This window comes from Ciconia boyciana, chromosome 1 (genome assembly GCF_034638445.1).
Source record: "Ciconia boyciana chromosome 1, ASM3463844v1, whole genome shotgun sequence".
NCBI classification, from domain to species: domain Eukaryota; kingdom Metazoa; phylum Chordata; class Aves; order Ciconiiformes; family Ciconiidae; genus Ciconia; species Ciconia boyciana.
This window is the reverse complement of record NC_132934.1, coordinates 149,002,488-149,025,973: the sequence shown is the minus strand read 5'-3', so window position 1 is coordinate 149,025,973 and position 23,486 is coordinate 149,002,488. Positions and strand designations below refer to the sequence as shown.

The following is a 23,486-nucleotide window of genomic DNA, read 5'->3' as shown; positions in this document are numbered from 1 at the left end:
GGCAAGAGAAAAAAGCTTTAAGGAAAGTTGGAAATACTGTGAAAACCCACTGTGATCCCCAAGATACAACTGAACATAGAGCTGTAATCAACTGTAACAGCAGTCAGATAAAGAAAACATCAGAAATCTTTAACAGAAAATAGCAACAATTTAAGGTCTTACCACTTCTCCCTGCACCATTCAGCCCAGCATTGGCACATTCAGATCAAATGCATGATCATTGGTCCAGCCCCAGGAAGGAAGCACAGGATTGAAAGAGAGAAAGGCAAAGGTTAGGAAGGAAGAAGACCAGAGAGCAGAAATCAATTCCAGAAGCAGAGCAAATTCTAATGTGTAATGTACTGTGATGTGTGCAGGCAACTGCAGAGCCCAGGACATGCTGCTGGGCTCACAGATACAAACTTCAACTCAAGCTGAAGTTCACCCCCAGTGGCATCATGAATGGAAGCTCACACTGTAGTTTTTGTGGGCCTACCTAAAAGAGGGGGGACAGGGGAAAGTGGGTGCAACTTACAGCAGGCTTGATAGGTCTAAAGACTTCCTTTTTCTCTTCAGGCTTTTTAGGTGCACTTTCATGACGCTGTGATGGCGAACCCTCTGATTTGGATGATGCTGTGGGTGCCAAGACCCCAAAAGGAACACAGAACAAAACAGATTAAGCAGGGAGCTAAAATATGTTTTCTTAGTTCACTTTGGAGTGGGGAAGAGAGGTGAGAAGACTATCAGGCGGTGCCTGACAGCAAGACACGAGTTTCACTGGTTCACTATTACATTGTCCCTGAAGAACTATACAAAAAACCATCATAAGCTGTGATGTGTATAGGTGCAGCTGACCTATAACTGAAGCCAAAGTAAACTGTCAAACATCTGTAAATCAAAGAGGGTAACTCAAGTGTGGCCACAAGCTGGAAAACCTGCACCAGCATCCAACATACCCCAGCTGAGACCTGTCTGTAGCGGTCTGCACCCCTTCAGCAACCACTGAGGAGACAGGCAACAAGCACCAAAAGGAGCTATGAGAGCATGGAAACTGGGCTGTTTGCACATGGGAAAATGCAGCAGTGACTGAACGTGAGTCAGAGAATACTGAAAACACTTTCACAACAACTTCTGCACCCACTGTCTTTCCCGAGCAAGGACATAGGGCCAAGGGAGGTACTGGAAGCTAACTCATCTTTGATAGTGCATGCTCAAAGGTCTTCCCCGTGAGGGTTATCATCCTTCATTATCAACTGTTGCACGACTCAATACATTTATAAACACAATGTTACAAGGGGTGGGGGAAGGACTTACATCTCATCCGAAACCGCTCTCCAGACCCACTCTGAGAGCCAGGGTGGGAGCCAGGCTGTGAGCCAGAGTTGCTTGAACCTGAAGAACTGCCACTGCCCGGTCTTGGTACGAGCTTCTCCACCCTTTCCCACAGCAGACGAGGCTCTATATTGCTGTATCAGGGGAGGGAGGAAAGTCTTTGTCACACACTTCAGTTTCAGATTCCCATTTCTAAACTCAAACATCACTCTTCCTCAGTGTTCTGATAATAACTCATCTGAAAGAGCACTTAACACTGAGGTGAGGGCATCAGTGATGCTTCACAACCCAAGCAGTGGCTTCCTTTGAAATACTTATCACCTTATTTAGGATGGTAAAAAAAAAAAGTTTACGTGGGTGTAAGCTATTCTTTTTATTTGGAACTGGCTACCTAGATACTGGCTACGTATCTAATCTAAAGTGGACAGTTGTCTCAGCCTGCATGCAGCAGGTTTGAAATTGGTTCAGAATTGCCCTGGCCACCCAAATCACAAGCCAAAAAGCCAGCACTGCCTGTCCCTCTCAAAATACCCTCACCCCTGGCCAGTGAGCTAGTTCTGGGGTGGCCTGTCCACAGTGCTCTGCTGAGCTCTGGAGGCAGCCCCTTCCTTTCCCCCTTCCTGACCTCAGATGCTCTGTGTCACAGCTTACGGACGCTTCTCCAGCTCTTAAAGTCTGGTTCTGGCTGAGAAGCCAGAAAGTTTCTGAGCTTTATGTTGTTACAAACACTTCTGCTGCCAGTAATCCCCACAGTACGCCCAAGATGACCTGTAGCACCAAAAGGCAAGATGTTCATGAATGGCCACATTTTTTCAGTAATCTTAAGGATATTTTGAAATTATTGCAAAAGTTACAGGGCAGGCAACTCAAAGGAGGAGAGGGAAGAAGAAATTTTGCCAGTGTTTGTTGGCACACGTGCTACACCAAGGGAAATTAATATTAATCACTACTGAAAAGGGATCCAAATTCATCCTCCTTTCACATCCCACAGACGATGCCAAAAGCTCTCTGGAAACGCCTGGCTTCCCATGAGCCTTTTCCTTCCAATGCAAGAAAGGCAAGGACATGTAGGCTTACAAACCTCGTGGAGTTTCTTTGACCTGCTTGGTTATTTGTCTGCCCACTACCCTGCAGTGGAGAATCACGGCGGGACAGGACTGGTGATCGGGACGTTGTTCTCACAGGTACCTTGGGAGAAAAAAGGTTGTGTTAAACCCATGAAGAGGAGAGAGAGAAGAGGAAGATTAAACCTCTCCTGCTACAGAATATATTCTTAAGTTTTTAACAACACTTAATTCTAAGTCCAAGCTAGCATCAACGACCAAAAGCAATAAACAAACACCCACAAAACCAAGAGCCTTAGTTGGGATGCTGTTCAGATTTTGAAGAGACCTCAAAGTTTAGTCTTAACATTAACTAGTATTTAATAGTTACCACACGAACACATACACACCCTGCTACACTCCAACTGCTGAGACATTTAAAAAGAATATGGCATTTTGACTGAAGCAGGGGAGGCACAAAGCAATTTGCTGAAACAGCATGAGAATTAGGAGAATAAGCTCAGGGGAACCAAACAAATGCCCGGGAATGGATCAGCAGAAGGCAAAGACTGGTGGGGGAGCAAGAATATACTCAGAAGAAGCAAATCCCAGTGGATGGGAGTGGGGGGGTGGGAGGGAGAGAGGAGAAGGAAGTATATTGAATGTTTCCTTTTTGTTCAGTTCCATCTCAATTTTAAATACGTGTATGATTCATAGTTTGGGTTCCTCACAGATGAAGAGGAAAATTAACTCTGAGCAATAACCTCAGGGATATTTTAAATTCTTTCCTGAATATGGTAATGATTTGTTAACTTTGCATAATAAATTGTCTCTCTGAAATAGCTGCATTCTATAAATAATTGCCAATTTTATATGAAGCTTCAATATTGTACTCAAGGTTGATTATCATTAACCCATTGACTGAACACCTACATTATGATCTGCCTTCTAAAATACTATTACCAATGCTGGCACAAGGGCACGGTCTTCCCAGTGCCCAGGGTATCACATCCTTAAAAAAAAAATAAATCAATAATTAAAAAAAATAGCACACATCTGTCTTTCTACTCCTTACCCTTGGAGGCACCTCGTCACTGTCTGATCTAGCCCAAGCCTTTTGGGTGGGGTCAGGTACCTCCGACTTAGAGTCAGAACTCTGATTTAGCACTTCACTGCGTGAAGGTGGATATGGGTCCTGGGAACGAAGATGGTGATGAGCAAATTTGGGAGAAGGGTCACTGAAGGAATGGGATCGCGAGACAGGGGAAACATTGTTCTTGAGAGATGCCAGATGGGACCACTGTACCTTACAAGAAAACAAAACATAAAACATTCAATGCGCTCAGTATAACTGGCTTTCCAATTAACACAGAATAAAGGCAGGTGGGGCGGGCAGAGACAAATTGGTTATGGCATTAGGTAAGCGTGGGGTGGAATCAATGCACTTAAAAGCAAGGCAAGCGCCCAAAGAACGTAACAGACTGAAAATACAGCACATATGCATTTTTTTGTGAGATACGCTCTCCACATACACATACACTGGTGCCCAGAAGAAAAGGGGACCTAATATCTGCACCATGAGCCTGAGTCCAAAGGCCACTCAAGACAGAAGTCGCCTTCCGTTCCCCAGTCTTCAGCAGGCTTTGGTCAGGTCTCATGGCAGCACTGGTGGGTTGTGAAATTTGAAGCAGATATCCAATTGAAGAAATGTACAAAATTAAAGAATGCTGTAAAATGTGCAAACCAACAGACATTTACGTGACCTAATAAATTTAGGAACTAGATACAGTTCCAAACTTTTGGAGAAACACCATAACACAAAAGCCTTTATTCCTTTACAGTCATTGCAACATATATAAAAAACCCGTAATATATATTGTATATAGTATACATATGTACAATGCATATTATACTTACACCATATATGTACCATATACTGTACATATATACATATTTATACACAAACTAAGCACACACGTACACACACATATTTAATTACACATACTAAGAAGGCACAACAGTGACTCCAGAGTTAAAACTCCATTGGGATTTCCATTGAAATCCATCCTGACCCTTCAGCCTATTCCCTCCTTGTGCATAAACCTGCGTTTCAGAGTTAATTTCTGAAACTAAGGAGGAGGAAAGGTCATAACTGAGGAACACACTGTTTTCACGCCTAACAAGCAAAACTTTGCTTTCAACCCCTGTTTCAGTAGGCTGGTTGTATTTGTTTTTATATGATTATTATTTCCTCAATTTTAATACACACAGCTGTTGAAGAGCCTGATTATTCTTAATATGAGTGGTAGATCCAGACTTTAAAAGTAACTGGCACAGAGAGCATAAAGATACAAGTCCAATATTTTGAAATAGTCACAGAGGTTTGAATAAAAGCCAGGAATTAATGAGTAAGAGATGAAGTTCTGTCCTGATTTCTCCCACTCTCCCGTCTGTTCGAATTCTCCTGTTGCCCAAAAGAGTTGCAATACCTAGTCACAATCAGGGACGGCTTTAGCTTGCACTGTCATCAACAGACTTAATTTGGGAGAAGAAAATTCTGCATGGAAACAGAAGAACTGAATGCAGAACTATACTGTCTAATTTAGCATATCTAAAACACTCAGAATTTACGGGCTATGTCTAAGTTTTAGAGAACGGTTGCTTTTTAAATTAATGCTGTAATTCCTATGAGATACAGATACCAAGATCTGGAGGCCCTTCATTAGAAAACAACAGAATGACAGCAGCCACGCAGCTCAATGGTTTCAACCTCTTTTTGATTTTCCAGGGGTGGTACAGAGCTCTTTTTAGCAACTGTAAGCCTACTGACAACAAACTTGCTTTTCTTAGTCATGTTTTGTAAATCTCTTTAAAGCACTGCTCATACTATTAAAAACCATTTGTGTAGTTAGCTTTTTCCGCAAGAATTTAAGAAACCAAGCAAGTTCACTTCTTTCCTGAGCATCCTTTTTGGTAGTAAATATCTTGCACAGATCAAATTCTGAATTATAAAAGTATACTGCAACTGTCACCAGTGTTTAGCCCACCACTCCACTGTTGCACAGATAATAATGGAATGCAACAGTTCTAATCTAGCTCTAATATTAAAAAAAAAAATACAACACCAAAACCACAAATCCATCAGTTTATCAATAAGATAAGCAAAAATAGACAAAGAGCAAATCTACTGAATAAGCTGCTTTGTGTAACAGTGCTACCCTTTACATAAGACTTTCTAAGTGCCAAGATCTGCAAATTTGAAGGAAACATGTTTGGACTTCTGAATTTCCTCCAGGCTCACCAAGATTTCCCTGGGCACTTACCTGGGGCTCTATCGGCCTCTGCAGGGCAGGCTGAGCAGGCTCTGAGTTTCCATTGGAAAAGGACTCTGATCTTGAAGGCACTGGTGGCTCCAACACTTTGCCCATCTGCTTAGACTGTGCTTCAGGGGAGCCCTGATTAGTTTTTCTAAATCTCTCCTCCACCTAAGCCAAAATAAATGGAGGTTAAGCCTGGAGTCAATAAAACCAATTACAGAAGAAATATGAAGGCGAGTACCACCTTTCCTTTACCATAAAGAAACCAAATACACTTCGGGCTTGGCCAGAGTTTTTCCCTACCGCTTTCACCAGCACTGTAAAACACAGAGCTAACTAAACCAAAGTGGCAAGTATGCCAATATGGAAAATCCACACTAGGAAGAGAGAATGCAGCAGGCAGTAATATGTGAAGTGATATGATTAAAGTACACTATGGGGCTTCTTTCTGCCTAGACTAGTTACTATCCATCAGTATTTTCCTCACAGACAATAAAAAGGATATATGAAAACAGAAACAACTTTACATATAAAAGTACATTTCCCATTGCTATCCCTTACTGTAGTTACCCACCTTACTCAACCAATGTTATCTGATTATCTGCTTTCCTGTGCTTGTCTCTTTGGCAATGCAAGAAGAGATAGGATATGCTTCTCTACCCGGTAATACTGGAGGCTGTTTGGCTTTAGGTACGAGATTGTAGGACTGGTCAATCCTCCCTTTTATCAGATAGTCCCAACATCACCTCACAGGCTGCACAGAACAGCCCCAGCAGCTTGTTTCTGGTTCTCAGGGAGGTGCAGAAGTGATTGTACACTAACCTCGAGAGCTTGTCAAGGGGAAGACTAAGTCAGAAAGTGCTCAGTCCTCAAAAGGATATCAAGCGAGGTCCCCATGCAGAAATGTCGCCTCTTCCAAGGCCACAGCATTGCGAACAAAGTGAGAAGTACGAAGGGCAAGAAATGGAGGGAGACTCCAGGCAGAAAGGAAATATCCTCCCATTTCCTAAGACAGTCTGTTGCTGGAATCAGGGCAGCGTGTGCAGTTCTGCCAGGGGAGCTGCTGCTGAGGAAGGCTAAACTCCCAGCACTTTATCAAAGCATCAAAGAAAGATCAAAACTGGCAGCTTGGGCCAATTTCATTTGTTGAGATTCTGCTCACAGGATTTGCTTTAACCCTTGTGCCTGGAGCACAAAACTAGTATTGGGGTGGTTTCTTAATTGTTCCCTAGCAGTGATGGTCTGGAGACACTGGCTGTTCATATACCCATGTCAGAAGACTGAGGCAAGTCTCCAGGACTCCTTAGCTGGGCTGCTTTACAAACCCAACCTGCCTCTTCTTTCTGAAATTTGAGGACAATAACAGTTTGCCTATGGGAACAAGCAGACAAGCTTCTGGCAGGTCTACACAAAATATACCGTGTCTTGGGAAATACAACAATAATGGAGGCAAGCATCTTCACCATACAATCATTTTCACCACCGTGTTCAACTTCACAGAGCCATCCTTTAAAGTTTAAAAAACAGGCCAGACTCCTTGTTATGAATAGAACAAGGAAAAGCCCCAAGTCTTTCTGTCTGAAGGAACAGGCTTTCATGTCTCTAGCTGTAGATGATAGGAGGTTTCCTCCACAAAGCACAAAAACTGCACAAGCCACATATCCTTAAAACCAGACAAGAGGTGGGAAGGAGATAGGCAGTGCATCCCTGGATAGAAACAGGCCCTGTTCCAGTCATCTGACTGTCTGAGCCAGAAAACAGTATTAAGCCTCATTTCTTGCTCTAATCTCCTCCCTCCCTGTTTCCCAGAGCCAATCTTAGAAGTCCTTTTCTTTATATTCTCATTGCCACTGGAATGGTGAGAAAAACCCTAATCCCCATTAGGCTTTGCCAGAACAGGAAAGTTAGCCCACTTTGGCTTATCATCCTGATGGTCAGCATCTCCATAGATAGAGACTTTCTCTGGCAAGCAGTATACCTGAAAGTATGAAGCACAGAATACTCGCTCTCCAACTCCATTCTCAAGAATGAGTAATGCCAAGAGTTAATGCCTGCTTTTAAGATTAACTGGTGTTGCTCCCACTGCCAGACACCGAAATATCATGGCTGTACTTCTACCACATGTACACAGCAATCTCTGGGACGATCTGACTACTAACACAATTTTTCTGTCCCTTCACTTTACTCCTTCTAGCTAGAGCAATCACAAAAGAAAAAGACCACAACAGAAAAATAGCTGTCAGTGGTTCTGCTAAAGGATGTAACACTTTGAATCTTCCGGAGTTTCTCTCCTTTTTAACTCTGAAATTAAAATGGGAGATGAGGAGCAGAGATGGTTCTGCATCCTTCCAAAGCCAGCCTTCAGCTGGACAGGAGTGCTGGACTGGCACCGCGCTTTCACTGAGGCAGGCCAGGAACAAGGACAGGAGGGCTAGTTCCATGCTTGCACCACCACATACCGAACAAGTCTGAACTTCTTCCATGAGAGAGAGACATACCAGATACTTCAATCACCAAGAGGAATGTATAAGATAGCACAAACATGGTTTATGAAGAACTTGGACAATAGCGTCTACAAGAAAATGAGTTTGTGCTCACCAAGCCCAAACAGCAATACTTCAAAGGCAATGAAGCACTACTGGACGAAGGTGGACCAAAAGCTATTTTATCATGTTCAACAGCCTCAAGGATTTTTTTGTTCTTGTGCCAAAATGTATTTACCTAGTTCCCACATGCTGGTGATGAATGCCATTAAGAGCTTTGACCAGTATTGCCCAGTCTAGTGGTTTGTGGGCAGCATGGTGCTCAAGGGAAACATAAGAATAAGACCGCTGAAAGAGAGCCAAGTATGCATCAAAGCGGCAATTACTTGCTTAGCAATGTTACCCGTGGACCAGCGAAGACAGGGGACCACTCACTGAAACAAACAGCACTCTGATGATTTCAGATCGACTGGTGAGTGCCAAGTCCAAGGCGGCAGCACCACAGAGTTTCGTAAGAGCAGGACGTGATCTCAGAAGAGAATACTTAACACTTCAAAAATGAAACTAATGAAATTCAGGCTTGTGTACATGAGAAGGGTATTTCCAAGAGCATGTCTAAAGCACCAAATATGTAAACAGGTGCTGTGTGCAAGCATCCCTCATAGGTTCATGCTTTCCAATTGCTTCCCAACTTCTAATCACTAGTACTAGCCAGAGACAGAGATCACTAACTGCACCAATGCTTCCTATGAAAACATGTCTGACAAACTGGAGATAAGATTAACTTCCTGATGTGATGCTTTCAAAATCAGGTCCCCTCAGTCTGCAGCCTTCCAGAATTCCTTTCCACCTGTTATACGTCAAAACTCTGAACTCCAATGATTGCAGCAGAAATACTCAGAAGTATCCCTTGGGTTTGGAAACCAGCAGCCAACTTTTTAAAATATCCTGCCCCTTACGAGTGACGCTTTGCCCTCCAACTGTACTATAGGAGAATCACAGCCATGATGATGCCAGCAGGCAGGGGCAGAGGAGCAGGTAGCAGATTCCTGCCCACAAGCAGGACTTACCTCACGCGCTCTTTCAGCAGGCTCATAGTGGGATTTTGGCTCAGGGGTATGATAGCTTTGTTTATTTCTTTCTTGCTGCTGCTGCTGCTGTTGCTGCTGCTGTTGCTGCTGCTGCTGCCGCCTGTGATCATGCTGCAGCGACAGGAGGTAGGCTTGCTCCTGCTGCAACTGGCGCTGGAGTCGCTCCGCCTGTCGGTGTTCCTCCATCTCTCGCCATCTGTATTCCTTTGAGAGAACGCGTGAGTAATTCAAGACATGACATTGACTATATGGTGGACATGTCCCTATCCATCCCGTTAAAAATGCACCTTTTTGGTTGTTGTTGCCTTTTTTTTTTTTTTTTTTTTCTTTATTTCATTGTTAAAGTATAACCAAGAGCTAAGTTAGACCAATATGGCATGTGTCTCGTGTTGGGAAAGTTGAGAGTGTACTGCTAAGCTTGACATGATTGGAGAGTTATGTCAAAACTGATTTTTATTAAAGGAAAAAAAAAAAGAATTATTTATACTAAATCCAGTGTAAAGTTCATAAAACTGATTTAGACCAACACTAGGCCATTGTATCCCGGGGTGGATTTACATATCATGTGTGCTTTTGATCTGCAACATAAGCACTCTAGTTCTTCACTGAATGCCAAGGTCTGTTCAGAAACTCGACCACCACACCAGAACTGTTCCACTTTAACATAAAGCCTCCTCTTACTGCCCAGAAAGCAGTGTGACCACACAGCACTTCTCATATGTGCCTGTCAGCCCACGACGCTAGCATAAATGGCCATTTAATCAAGCTCCTTTGTTGTCATACTGTCAGTGCAGCTGTGCCCGACTGAGGGAAGCCTAGGACTGGCCGGATAAATGGATCCTATAGCTACTGAACAAAACAGATACAGTGCTTTACCAGTAACATGGCCTGCTCCTGGAGCAGCTGCTGCTGTAGAATTTCCAAGTGCCGCTGCTCCTCTTCTAGCTGTCGCCTGATATACTCCTGTCACATAGAAATTACCCAGCAATAAATTTATTCAAAAGGAATGCATCAGAACCCCCTGGGTGGAACACCACACGCTACTTCCCCAGTTTAGCTTTAACAAGAAACGCACTTCAGGATGGATTAATGCCTGCAGAACAATTTAGGAAGCCCTGGCTCCTGAGCATCGGATTTTGGCCCCTTCCGTTCTGAAATTTGGACTCCTTGCAAATGTTGCCGGCACGGGCCAGAGCTTGTTTACATATTTTGGAAGTGGTTTCAAGAAGCAGCAAAATGCACTTGAAGGTTTTGGAAAGTTAAAACACAGCAAGTCTGACTCAACACAGCCAACACAAAGTCACATGCAAGTTGCATTAAACATTAGTTTGTTGCACTGGTGCGATGAACTGTTAGCAATAGCTAGAGCCAGGCTTAGTGTAGGCAGACCTGGAGCAAGCTCCCCCAGAGGGTCTCTGCCAAGTGCAGTTGGGACCTACCCTGCCATCTCCCCTGCCACCCTCACCAGAAGCTTCTCCTGAGCAGACGCTGCCAGCCTTGCTGAATTATGCGATGGTTATGACACAAACAAACATCCACCAGGAAACAGGTATTAGACCAAACTCGCTTGCTCTTGCGATCTAGCCATCTCTTCACCTGCAGCCTCAACAGGTCGAGAGGTTTACCCGCTGCTTCACCTGACCCCCTAGAAGAACTCAAACTCTGAAACACCAAACCCAAGCGGGTAACATCCTATCATGCAATTAATGGAAGTATGTAACATGTGCATGCGCACACACACAAGTACACGCACACACGCACACATTTACAGTGTATGCATAAAGAAATTAATGGATCAGTGAGACAGTGATGGGAGCTATAGAAAGTCTTGTGACAGACTGATGAGATACACTATACTGTCATTACGCACACTGGCTGAGCCATAGTTTGGGTTAACAAAAATTCCAAGAGGGGGCATGTCTTTTCTTCTAAAAAAAGAAAAATTCAGAGTGGTTCAGCTTGGCCACATCAATTAACCATTTGTCATTATTGGCACTGTGCGTAATTAGCATTTCAACAGTTTAAAAAGCAGCTGGGGGAATACCCGGTGTCTGCCCAAAAGCAAATTGCTGTGCTGTAATTAGAGATTTTCCACATATTTATTCCCATTGGTTAGTCTTCTCTCCTTTTGACTCAAAAATCTTTGAAATATATACAAACACAATAAAATTCCCCAGTAACATGATCATCAATGATCTCAAATACAGTGACTTTATGTAAGAAAAAATTAAGGTATATTAGGCCAAAACCAGCATTCCTGAAGTTAATGGGAAACTTACAATCAGCCTCTAGGACAGTAGTTTTGGCCCTTTATTTGGGATCAGTATTTTGCAGTACATGCACAGTAATTACTACCTTGATTATCACCCTGATTAAAGTTTTTAAAGGATTTTAAAACATGCAGATTTCATGCATAAATACAGCAGCTGAATTTCACAGTTTAAAAGGATTCTCACCTGTACTTTCAGGGTATTAAGGGCACACTGACACAACTTAAGATATACCTGCTGCCTGAACTGGCATACATTATTAGAGCTGATTTTAAATAGACAGAGTAAGAGAGAAAGATCGCATATTTAAGTTTTAGGAAGGAAAACCCTCTGCAGCTCAAAGGTTCCATCTCAAATTCAGAATATTCAAAGTTTATGACGAGCCTCTGACCAATTCTGGGTGCCAGAAGCTGACACACAACAGAGCTGCCCTTCTCTGGGAGGCCTTCTGAACAGGGGCATGTCCTGCAAGAACCACTGATCCAGCAAGACAAGCCTAGAAACGATTTTCAGCCCCAGTGATGACTTCGCCAATTCTGAGGGATTTTAGTCAAGCCCAGGGGCAAGAGCTGAATTTAGAATGAGTACCGCAACAAGACTTCTTTTTCTGAGGGAATATTGAGGCTGCCAGAATTTTCCATAAAACCCTACGATCTATGTTAGTGCGTTTGCTGTCAGAGACAACAAAGATGAAAGGGTCAGCGTTAGGTTGCCTCTAAGCTGCTTTAGGCTTACTAATTTTTAAAAGATTAAATTAGAATTTAGAAGAAACAAACCTATTGCACATATATCTGTATCATGGACTCACCTGCTCCCTTTCTACCCTCCTCTTTTCCTCCTCTGCTCTTCTTCTCTCTTCCTCTTCCTTACGCCTCCTCTCCATTTCTTCCAGACGTCTCTTTTCTTCCTGTTCTCTCCGCCTTTGCTCACGCTCTTGTTGCCTTCGAGCTTCCCGTTCTCTCCTTTGTTGCTACAAAAAGGGAAAAGAAACCACAAAGTTTTACTTTTGTTGTTATCAAAGAAAGAGGTGCGGTTGTTTTCTACTGTGAAGAGAGGGATTTACCAGGACTGGCAAGCTCTGCAACTGAGTGATAAAACATTTTATGCAAGTGTTCCACCAGGAAACTAACTCATACCCAGCACACAACTATCCCTAAAAGCAGCCTCGCTTACTCTCTCTGGTTTCTTCACGCACACACACAAAGTCACGTACCATATTCCTGACAACCGAGGTGTGGAAGCGCACTGCTGCTCTTCAAGAGAGGCTCACAATGAAATCTCAGTCTTTTAACAACTGTTGAACTCAAATCTTAATCAGAGTGACAATTTTCTTGACTTCAACACATTATCTAAATGTTGCCAAAAGGGAATTATCAGCCCCGCTGAATCAGCTAAAACTCAAATGACAACTATCTGAGTGCTAAGCAGCTTCTCTCTTAACACAATTCATGGTCTGCTAAGAATTTGGTGGTGTTGGCCCAACAACCAAGCTTGATTTAATGCACTGCCCAAAACTTTGCCTAAGAGAGAAGGAAGGCTGACCAACAGCACCTCAGCCCCTCCCAGAACATCAAAAGCACCTGGATGTAAAAGAGGAAAAACAGCTGAGCTAAGCTTTTACACTTACACAGATAAGCTTTCACACATGACCCAAGTACAAACTGGTGCTGCTGTGTCTGCTCAAGTCTGAAAAGAACCTGGAAAAGCAGCTCTAGAAAGCATGAGCTGACTCATTTATGTCTACAGAGCACCACATATGACTTCAGAGGAGACATTTTAAATGCCCATACAGTCGTGACCAACTCTTCCTGCACTTCTACAGAAGCATCCAGTTACTCCACCTACCTCGAAATCCCAGGCAGCCTCCCACAACTGCCTAAGTGTCAAAAGACCCAGCTGTCTCCTGTTCAACCAGCAACTGGGAATATCTCTACAACATTTACTTCCATTATAGATTTCTATAATATGCTAAAAAAATTTAGAAGAAATTTAAACCATAAAAAAGCACACTCAAATTTAATCCCAAGAACAAAATGAAAACCTACATTGGTTATTCCTTTTCACATTTAGGTTAAGTTTAATACTATCACCAATTTCTGTTGAACCAAAGCTGCCACAGATTTGCCAGTCTTAAGGCACTCCAAGTAGTCTTGCAAGAGCACTCAGGCTAAGCTTTTATTTGTGTTCACAAATCCAGTTACTGGTGTGTGTTTCATAGCTGTGCTCAACTGAACAAGCAGAGGCCAATCTACACTCCCTGTGTTACTTCACAGGATGAGCATGATTACAAAGTAATTGAAAGCTCAACAGCCTTTTCCATCTTCTGGAATCAATATTGACATGACAGTGAAGAAACATTGGGGGGAAAAAAAGACAGTTAAGAATTCATAGTGCTTAAATAAAACATGTTGCTTTCCGATTCTGTTGAACTAGCTGCAGTTTTGGGAAAGATGCGACTTTCTTGAAGACCACTGTTCAAATACACCCACTCTGAGACGATGACCTTCCTTCCTTCCTTCCTTCCTTATAGCGTCATCCTGGGTTCACTACCACCTTCCTGTGCCACAGACATATTTCCCTCACATTTTCTGTATCTTCTCAGAAACACAGCTTCCTTGCTCCTGCATCTCCTCTCCGAACTAAACACACCTACCAGCCTTTTCTCTCTTGCTTAAGCAAGCTCTCTTCAATGAATGTAGATACAAAAATAGCAGAAGTGCTGCAAGGCAGCTATGGCATGCGGTGCATTTCATAGGTTTCACTGCTTCCCCTCCTTCATTTTTTAAGCACTGTAAAAGGATTAAGTAGGCACTTTTATTTCTGAATATACGCATCCATGTCAAACAATTTCTATATTTAAGTCAATGTATTCAGGTGCCTCTTGGCTAATCGAGTCTGACAGGCTCTTTGTTTAAGAAAACTAAGATGTGAAGTACAATAATTCTGTTGCCCTGAGGATGCAAGAGACAGCACACTGCTGACTGGTTAATATGCACATTTATCAACTCAAACGCTTCTTAAACATATGAAGCCTGTCTGTCTAACAATATTGTGTTGACATTGTTAAGTGGGTATATTGCAGATCTTGGGATGGCATCATTCTTACTACAAGGAAGATGGGCAAAGCTTAGGTCTTCCGGATGAAACACATTCATCGCTTGTTGAATCAATGGAGAAGTATTCAACAATAATTATAAATAACTGAACTTAATATGAGAAAAATAAGTTACAAATTAACTGAGCTGAATGTCCATGGCATCATGAAATAAACAAAATCAGCTGTTAAAAGACAGCCAGATTGCTAGCTCAGCACTGATAGTAGATATTCATTACCCAGCAAGAGAAGGGAAAAAAAAAAAAAATTCTCTGCCACCAGTGTGCATTTAAGTCAAATCTCCAAAGCACAAATGTGCTATTGTCTACGCGCCAAAGTACAGAGAGAGATGGGGTTTCTCGGCTTCGCTTCCGCCTTCCCGTCAGACACCGCCTCAGCCCCTCGCCAGGCGGGTAGGAAGGGAGGCACCTGGCACCACAAGAGCCCGCAGAAACACCCCACACGATCCACTTATTCCCAGCCCTAGCTGTAAGAGAAAGGTTTCATTTCCTTTGCACGTGGCCTTTGAAACCTGAGCATCGAACCACTGGCTGCTAACAAAGTGGAATTTACTTTTAACAAGCCCAGGGAAAGGAAACCTACAGTGACAAGCATCTTGGGTCCTAGTCTACATCTTGTCAAAGCAATGGCAAAGCTGGTTGGTGGCAAATCGTCGTTGACCCAAGCTGGCTTCAGAAGCAGCCCTTCAGCTGACTTCCTACCATCTTTCTGTCGGCACAAGGTCACCTTCCTGACTGCCTCTAGCAACTCTTCCACGAGGATACACTAAAGCCCTGGTCACCGTGTTCTGTTTCTAAAACTTCAACTTCTGAATTTAATAAGTGTGATTGTTAGATATTATAATTCTTACCACACACTACAAAAAAGGTCTGATGTAAAACACTGTTCCTGTACATGCCCAACAGATAGCAGATATAGATCTGGATTCCCTGAAATTATGGATGCATATCCAGATCTTCTTTAGTTGGATATGGTATTACCAACTTTCTTGCACATGTCAGATGAAAAGCTTATTTTCAAGGAGCTAACTGTTAACCAGAAGGTAAGGGCAGGAACTCTTCAAAGACATTTCAGAGATGCCAAAGCAGAGTTTTGACAGAGCCCATACTGCCTCAAATTTCTGCATTTCACAAAATTAGCATTTACTATGCCAACAACAAAAGAACCATACGGAAAATACAGTGTCAATACTCTGCTTCCTTGTCCAGTTTTAGGGTGCATTAATGATGATCTCATAATGGTACCCAACATCTCCAAACTGGAAGACCATGCAGTACAGCATGATTTACCAGGAGGGGGCAATGCAACTACACATGCAGTTGGTGTATACCAACAAATTCAGGACCTCCTTCACACAGTGCAATGCTGAAGATAAATATAGATCCTCTAATTTTATATTCATAAAATATTATTACTCTGTCTTATATTCAGATGAAGGTTGATAAACACATATATTAATGATTTCTTTCACAAATAATTAGGTAGCCTGGTATCAGCTTAGGAAGAAGATTGGAAACATTAATAAAGAGACTTTTGCTTTGCCCATACTACAGATAAAGCAGAAGTAGAACTTCTTACTCAGTACCAATCCAAACTGCAAGCAATTCAAATTAAGTAGATATGAATAATCTCCCCTTCTGTAAAAGAAAAAAAGCCCTGGCAAAAATCGCCTGCAGGTACACCTACATTAGCATCTTGGTTCAGATCAGGAGTGCTCTTTTGAAGTGAATCATCCCATCATCTCCACTTACCAGGCTTTGTTTCATATTTTGAAGATGTCTTGGAGTTCCAACCACTCCTTTTGGATGAAATTAAAAAGGCAGATGCACTCCAACCACAAGCAGGCACGCAGTCTAGACCTCAGCTAATCCAAAGTAACTCCTCCTGTCTTCAAACACATGGAGTGAAGTCTTTGGGTCCTCAGCACTTTATTTATTGTGTTCTACAAATCTGCTTCTACTGGACTGTACTACTTGCCAATGGAGCTATAACCTACCACGTCAAAAACATCCACCTTAGCTTCTCATAACCAGGGACAGAGACATCATTTAATGAAGTATCCTGAACTGTGGAGGTCCACACAGAATGGGATTCTACCATGGCTAATTCTGAATTTCCCAAACCAGACTCGGTTTTACAAAATACAAATTCAAATGCCTTTCCATACCTGTCACACTGAGCACTGGTGTCTCCACGTTGCTGAACAGAAACATAGACCCATGTTGGAACAGCCTGGAACAGCTCAGATTTCTTGTTTTAACCATCTAAACACTTATATGACATATAGCTGATATTTATGCAACTAATCTTTACATGATTTTTAACGGGGGATGGGGGGGAGGACAAGCAATCCCCTTCCCAAAATGTTTCATGTAATTTTCTGCACTTTGACCACGTATCATTTCCACCTCCTAAGTAATACACAAATTACAAGGTTCCTGCAACAACGAGTTTTAAAAGTCACCTATATGCCTTTTAAAAAGTAATCTTTAATACTGCTGAGAATTACAGTTTTTGGCAGATGTCCTAAACACCGTTCCTGTTGCAGTCTCGGTCAAAACTGTCTAGGCTCTGTGCCAGCATTGTAAGAACAAGCCCTCAATTTTAATTTAGGAAGCTGGGGGGGAGAAGGGGGGGAAGTATAAGCAACTTATCCAGGGAGATTATCTAACGCACAAAATTCTTCCCCAAAAATGTCAAACAGGTATGCCCAAACACACACTTACTCTACACAAGGAAAAATTACAAGAAAGCAAGGTTTGGTAAAAATGTCAACAAACTGATGGAAGCCCAGAGATTGAATGCCTGATGCTAATCTTAACTCACATTACCAAGTTTTTCATTGTTTACTGGCTTAATGAAAACAGGGGGGTGAGTTAAGGACAAAGTGACAACATTTCAATATTCTGGCCTTCAATTGTGTCACAACACTGATGTTTATCTAAATATGTGTCTACCACCCCTCCCCCATCTTAAAGAGCTTGTTTTTGCTGTTCTGTAAAAATCACTTGGGATCATACATTTTTCCAACACAAGATCCAACAAACTAAGTGGGGGGGTTTTGAAAACTCAATATGAGCCTTTTTTTTAATTCACTTTAAGAACAATATGCCTGCCCCATCACCTGCAAAAGGAAACCTTTATAGCTCATCATTCATATTTATGTTTCTAAGGGAACCAGGCTGAGGTTACAGACTCGATAAAAGGTAAAAGCTTTTCTCTTACAAACTTTACATGGTTTACTGGGTAACCTTATTTGGTAACACATCAACCTACATTACATGCCGTCTTGCGGTTGCTGAAGTTGTTAGTTCTGTTTTGTATTTTAAAAAGCAGGACTGATTAAATGTAACTTCCAGGTAACTGCCTTTTCTTTTTAATTGCTCATTAAATTATGATTTCTGCAACATCCCCAGAAAGTTCAACCCTGTGCAGCAAAGAAGTACGTTGCTTTGTTTCCATTACTAGCAGCAGCATCTCCTTTATTTTAAAAAGACATTCCCGATTTTAAAGGTTGCACTGATTACTAAAGTTAAATGACCTAGGTAATTTAATCAGAACCCCTTTCCTCACCAAAAAAGTACCACCTGCAGAACCTTAGAGATTAAAGGGGCATTTAAAAGCACTCATTGACTACCATACAAAGAAAAATTTGAGAGGCTAAGCAGTATCTCAACTTTTGCCAACCTTTGACAATACCAATAAAATATTTTATTTTCATATTTTCCTAGCCTCTTTTTATTACCTGCTCCCCCCGCAAAATTGCTACAGAGCCAGAGTCTAAAAACAGTTGGAAGAGCTACAATGTTTATACTGGCGATCTCAGAAGGGTGGGGAAGAAACAGAAGAGAAATGGAGTTTATATGCCTTCCCCTCGTCCCTCCTCCTGGCTTCATGTGTGGCTGAGGCTTTGCTACCAATCCCTCCTTATAGCAGCACTAAACTCACTTGCATGTTGAAAAAGAGGGATAAGGAGCATAATGTGACCTGGAAAGCTATTTGGAATTTTGTATTATTTGTTATGTAAACACATCACGGGATGCAAATCAACATTTGGTCCTGGTTGTGTCCTCGTTACACATTACCAGGATTTGGAAAACCAGACTGGGTGTAGTTTTTCCATCATTGCTAAGTGAACAGTTGAAACAGCAACTCAAGCAAGAGGTCATTTCAGGACGACTGGAATTTGACCCTGCACTTCCTGAGGAGCCAGAGGACTGGTTTCACTTCAGCTCTGTGTCATACCCAGCTCTGGCCTGAAGGACTGTTTTGAAATCCTCCTATCTCTGAAGCTCATACTGCATATTCCATCTACCAAAACGCACAAGAGATCTTAGGAGGTGAAAAGTACGACAGAACAATATTGGACATATACATTCATTTTCTTTCATCTTTGGGTAGTGCATGCAAATCGCATACTTACCATATCACAAAAGTATGATTTACATATTTGTAATTTTTGCAGAATTATAATTTTAACACTGATTTATAAATCATATTTATAACTCTAGGTGGCTTTTAGTCATCATGCTACTATGCATGAGAGACCAATATATAAAAAAATAAGCTTCTACCTACCATGAATGAGTGCCAAACACAGATGTTTGAGAAAGCTTTAAAGGGAAATTTGTAGCATGTCATGGCCCCAAAAAAAGTAATCTTGAGAAAAAATCCATCTGGGAATAATTAATGTCTCCCATTCTCTACAGCTACCTAAAGTCTAGACATGTTGCCTCTTCTTTGGAACAGAGACCAAGACACAGCCTCCCCCCAATACCTTCAAACAGCCCAGCTTTGGCTCCTGCTGCCTCCATAGGAGCTGCTGGATATTCAAACGCTTTGGAAGACGACTCATATTCAAGTAGCCAGACATGGATTTAAGTGCTTTGCTCTACATTCACCAGTGGATTTGCACATGTTGTTTTCTTTCCTGAGATGTGCTGGGGCTACAGGGAACTCTTTCTAAATGGGCACAGGAATGGGAAACACAAGCGGAAGAGGGGCTTTTTTGCCCCGAGCTCCAGCCTCCTGCCTCTACCTCTTCTAGCCGCCTCCTTTGCTCCTTCTGCTGCTCGATGCGCTTCTGCCTCTCTGCCAGCAGCTGCCTCTTGTACTCCTCCTGTTCGCGGAGTTGCTGCTCCTGCAGCAGCTGCTGTCTCCGAAGGGCCTCGGACCGTTCCTTGTTTTCCTGCTGTAGTCTCAGGAAATCACGTCGGAGGGTCGATTCTCCAGGCACATTGACAATGGAACTGCAACAAGAGGAAGTTAAAGCCTCCCGTACAATAAAGCCTGATGGGCCATTAAATACCTTTTCCAAAGCAGGGGAACATTAATAAAATATAGCATGATGTTAAATTTTAATCTCGTTTCTTTCGGAGCAAAGACACTGGATGCATGTCAAATCCACGCTCTCAGTGGAAGGCGTGAAATGAGGCCAAGCAAAATAAGGACCAACTCTGACATTCTGGAGCCCCTGACCAATCATATTTGCCATAAGTCTCCCTCCATCCAGAGCTCACTGGCTCTAAGCCATACGAGGGGGAGCTTTAAAACCTTTAGCAGTCACAGAATAGGTATTCAAACCCTTTGGGTGGTTTGTGTGGCTTGTGTGTGTGCATTTAGTAAGAGACAGAAATTTAGCATGCTCCTGATTTATAGTCACAGACCTTTAGACTTACTTGGCATGGACTGCCCAGAGCCCTCCCAAAAGCAATTATTACCTTGGCTCTCCTTCTTGTTCAGGCACTTCCTCCTCTTCTTCCTCACTTCCACTATATTCATACTCTGTCTCATCTAATGGGAAAGAAACAAAGGCCTAGATAGTGCTTATCTTTAATTTTAGGACAGTGGGGAGTTGCAGTAGCACCTTAGTGAACCCGGTTCCTATGCCCTTCAGTGATAAGATCTATCACAGACCCTAGAACTCATTCTACATATACAAGTCCATCTTCCCACACTTGTAAAGCAGCACAGTGCTTTGCAGCAGACTTTCAGCAAATTCCCTGAACGACAGCGGGTTTTATATGTAAGACAAGACACTTGGAGAACCTCGGCACCACCTGAATAAAGAGAACAGGCTGCCCAAGACATTTGCTTCATAGCTCTTGTGATGGGCTATTTCCTGCAAGTCTGATTTATGGCACCATTCCAGGAATGAACCTACCACAGACCAAAAAAGGGAAAGCTATATATGTCAATATCCTCCTAAATACTGTTTAATGCTTGTATGGAAGAGGCAGTGGCCCAGAAGTGAGTAAATTTAACTTATCTGAAAATAAGACACTTGAAATTGATACTTTGTCTGTAGAGGACAGAACAAAACCTAAAAGCCTGCTGATAGTCAAAATATTAATTAAAAAAGAACTTTTCAAGGGTTTCAGTTGCTCGGAGCTTTTCTAGGGGTGGGGATTTAGAATGCAAAGCAGGACAAAAATATGTATTTTTAACACGCTGCAATATTTGATTTTTAGAAGCTGCATACCTTTCTCTCCTCTCTTCTTCCTCGTCCTGTCTATATGGTCCTTAAGCTGGATTCGGACTTGCCTTTCATTTGGTTGGTCACGTATAAAGGGATGTTTCAAGAGTTGTTCTGTAGAAGGTCGCTGCATGTAATTCTTCACTAGACAACCTTCTATAAAGCTGAAAAACTTCTTTGACCTGAGAAGGCAGAGAGGGAAAAAAAAACAAAAACCACAAGATCATAGGTAAAACTCAGCTCAAACATTTTTTTCTGTTCTTCCTCAAAGTCTAATTCTTTTCCTCAAAGAGCATCACGTCCCAGAGGACGGTACAAGTGCTCTCTGCGAGTGTGCCTCCTAAACAGAGCTGAGTGTGCTCCAGCTGAGCACTGGGATGGATGGACACAGGGCGATACCAACATACCTGCAGTGCTTAGGCACAGCCTCACAGTAACCTGCCCCCTTTCACAGGCATAATTGTCCTGAAAGGCAGGATCTATTAGCAAAGGCAAATCATGCAAACCCAGCTCTGCTACTTCTGGACCAGAGCTGGGTAGCATCCAGCTTGCTTGGAGCACGGGCAGGGCAGCTCTGGTGTGTCTCCACCTGCCCATGCTATCTAAGGGCATGTCTGCTTCAGAACAGCTGTACCGAAAGCCGCAAGAACTGCAGCCAACATTCCCCTGACACAAGTAGCACTGCGCTGCTTTTGTACGCACCTGGGCTCACTGAGACAGGTCTGCGAGAATTTAAGATTCTTTTATTTTTTACCTGAAGAGCCACACACAAAAAAACCCTCACAGAACAACAGGCGGGTGTTGAACAGTGTTGTCTGTTCAACACAGGCACTTGGGGTCAAACTCTCACCGATGCAATTTAAGGGCATGAACTGAACTGAGCTCCTCCTGCACACCACATAACGTGAGAGGCTATGGGAGTTAGCTAAGCTGGAGCACCACCTTCCTAAATTTGCACTTCATTTGAACTCTTGAAGAAGATCTCTCCAGATAAAAGTCATCAAACAAGCTGCCTTGCAAAATGCCAATAACGGAAATATTCAAAACTGCATTTTTCATCATTTGGCCTATTTTCTCATAACCTGCCACTGAGCATACTATCAAAACAGCTGAGTCACAGCAGCACTGGCTTTGGCCAGAGTCACTTTTTGATTGCTAGGTGCTCTCAAGCTGGTCCCACGCTTGGGTGGCAAACACCTCCACTACATGGTCAAGTGTAAAAATGACAATAGTTTCCATCCATCACTTCACTTTCCTACTGTAATCAAAGAGGCTGGACTCAAGGTAATTTTGCTGGTTTTTTATTATTCCTCACGCCTTAAGTGTTATTATTCAAAATAAAAAGATTAATTAAAGGCCTATGCAAATACTGTATATGCATCTCTATTCCTTTAACATGCAGAAAGCAAGTGTGAGAGAGGGAGAGGGATGCCTTGACAGTACAACTGGATAAATAAGTCAATCCAGGCAAAGACCAAGCCCAGCAAGCAAGCCAAGTTTATATTACATTGATATTGAATAGGCAGTCAAATCACTTCATTATTGTGACAGGATCACAGCATCCTGTGATCACAATCAATCTATACGAAACCTCTTTCTAGGGAGTATTTTTGTTTCATACGCGCCAGTTGTAACCAGTAACTGGGAGGAAATCCTCCGATACTAATGGATTCTTCTCAGCTGGCAAGAAATGCACACTCAATTCCAATCATTTACAATAATTATAGTAAAAGCCTTCATTAGTTTTAATAGCTCCTTTCAACTTAGCAACTAGAACACTATAGTACTGTTCTGTTTCTGTCTTACGATACATCTAAGAAAACATACTGCATATTAAGAGTGCTGTGGGAGTTTATTTTTTAAAATATGGATCCATTTGTCACCTTAATACAGACGCTGCTCTGTCAAGAAAAAAAGCCTAGTTTTTATTTTCACACAATTCAAGATAAAATTTCTCTGGGACAAACAGAACTAAATAAACAACGCATGCTTTTTATTTCATCCTTTGATTCAGTGGCACAGAAGATGACAACAGAGTGATTTTTGCTAACTTAAATTGCTTTACAGTTCTGTGGAAGCGGTAACAAAACAGCACACGATGAGACATAAGAAAATATCACACTACAAAGAGGGCTACAAACAAGATATAACTAATACATACCATTTCTTGGATTTTAACCGTGGGGGAGGGTTCCTGGGTATCAGAAAGAGTGCCCTCATGGGATGCATGTCACAAAGTGCTGAAGGAAAGAAAACAAAACCGAACAGGAACATATAGATGTTGGCTTAGTTGCTCTCTGTCAATACCACGGCTTCAGCTTCCCCAACCATTCCCATCATCCCGACCACACATGCAGCAGATGCAGACAGCAACACAACTA

General features: G+C 42.3%; 1 protein-coding gene across 10 annotated transcripts in view; it reads right to left on the bottom strand.

Annotated features, from left to right (window-relative positions):
* Positions 1 to 23,486, bottom strand: part of MAP4K4 (mitogen-activated protein kinase kinase kinase kinase 4) — a 166,403-nt gene that overhangs the window by 27,209 nt on the left and 115,708 nt on the right. For 4 of the 10 annotated variants that reach the window (XM_072849715.1, XM_072849714.1, XM_072849721.1 and 1 more), the window contains exons 9-20: positions 23,267 to 23,345; positions 21,112 to 21,287; positions 20,351 to 20,423; positions 19,669 to 19,879; positions 12,324 to 12,485; positions 10,122 to 10,208; positions 9,225 to 9,449; positions 5,678 to 5,839; positions 3,430 to 3,660; positions 2,393 to 2,499; positions 1,294 to 1,445; positions 515 to 612 (exon numbers count right to left, since the gene is read on the bottom strand). In XM_072849715.1, coding sequence (XP_072705816.1) covers positions 515 to 612; positions 1,294 to 1,445; positions 2,393 to 2,499; positions 3,430 to 3,660; positions 5,678 to 5,839; positions 9,225 to 9,449; positions 10,122 to 10,208; positions 12,324 to 12,485; positions 19,669 to 19,879; positions 20,351 to 20,423; positions 21,112 to 21,287; positions 23,267 to 23,345 — 1,763 coding nt within the window. The remainder of the gene's footprint in view (positions 1 to 514; positions 613 to 1,293; positions 1,446 to 2,392; positions 2,500 to 3,429; positions 3,661 to 5,677; positions 5,840 to 9,224; positions 9,450 to 10,121; positions 10,209 to 12,323; positions 12,486 to 19,668; positions 19,880 to 20,350; positions 20,424 to 21,111; positions 21,288 to 23,266; positions 23,346 to 23,486) is intronic. The other 6 variants (XM_072849722.1, XM_072849723.1, XM_072849717.1 and 3 more) reach the window with 4 other exon arrangements.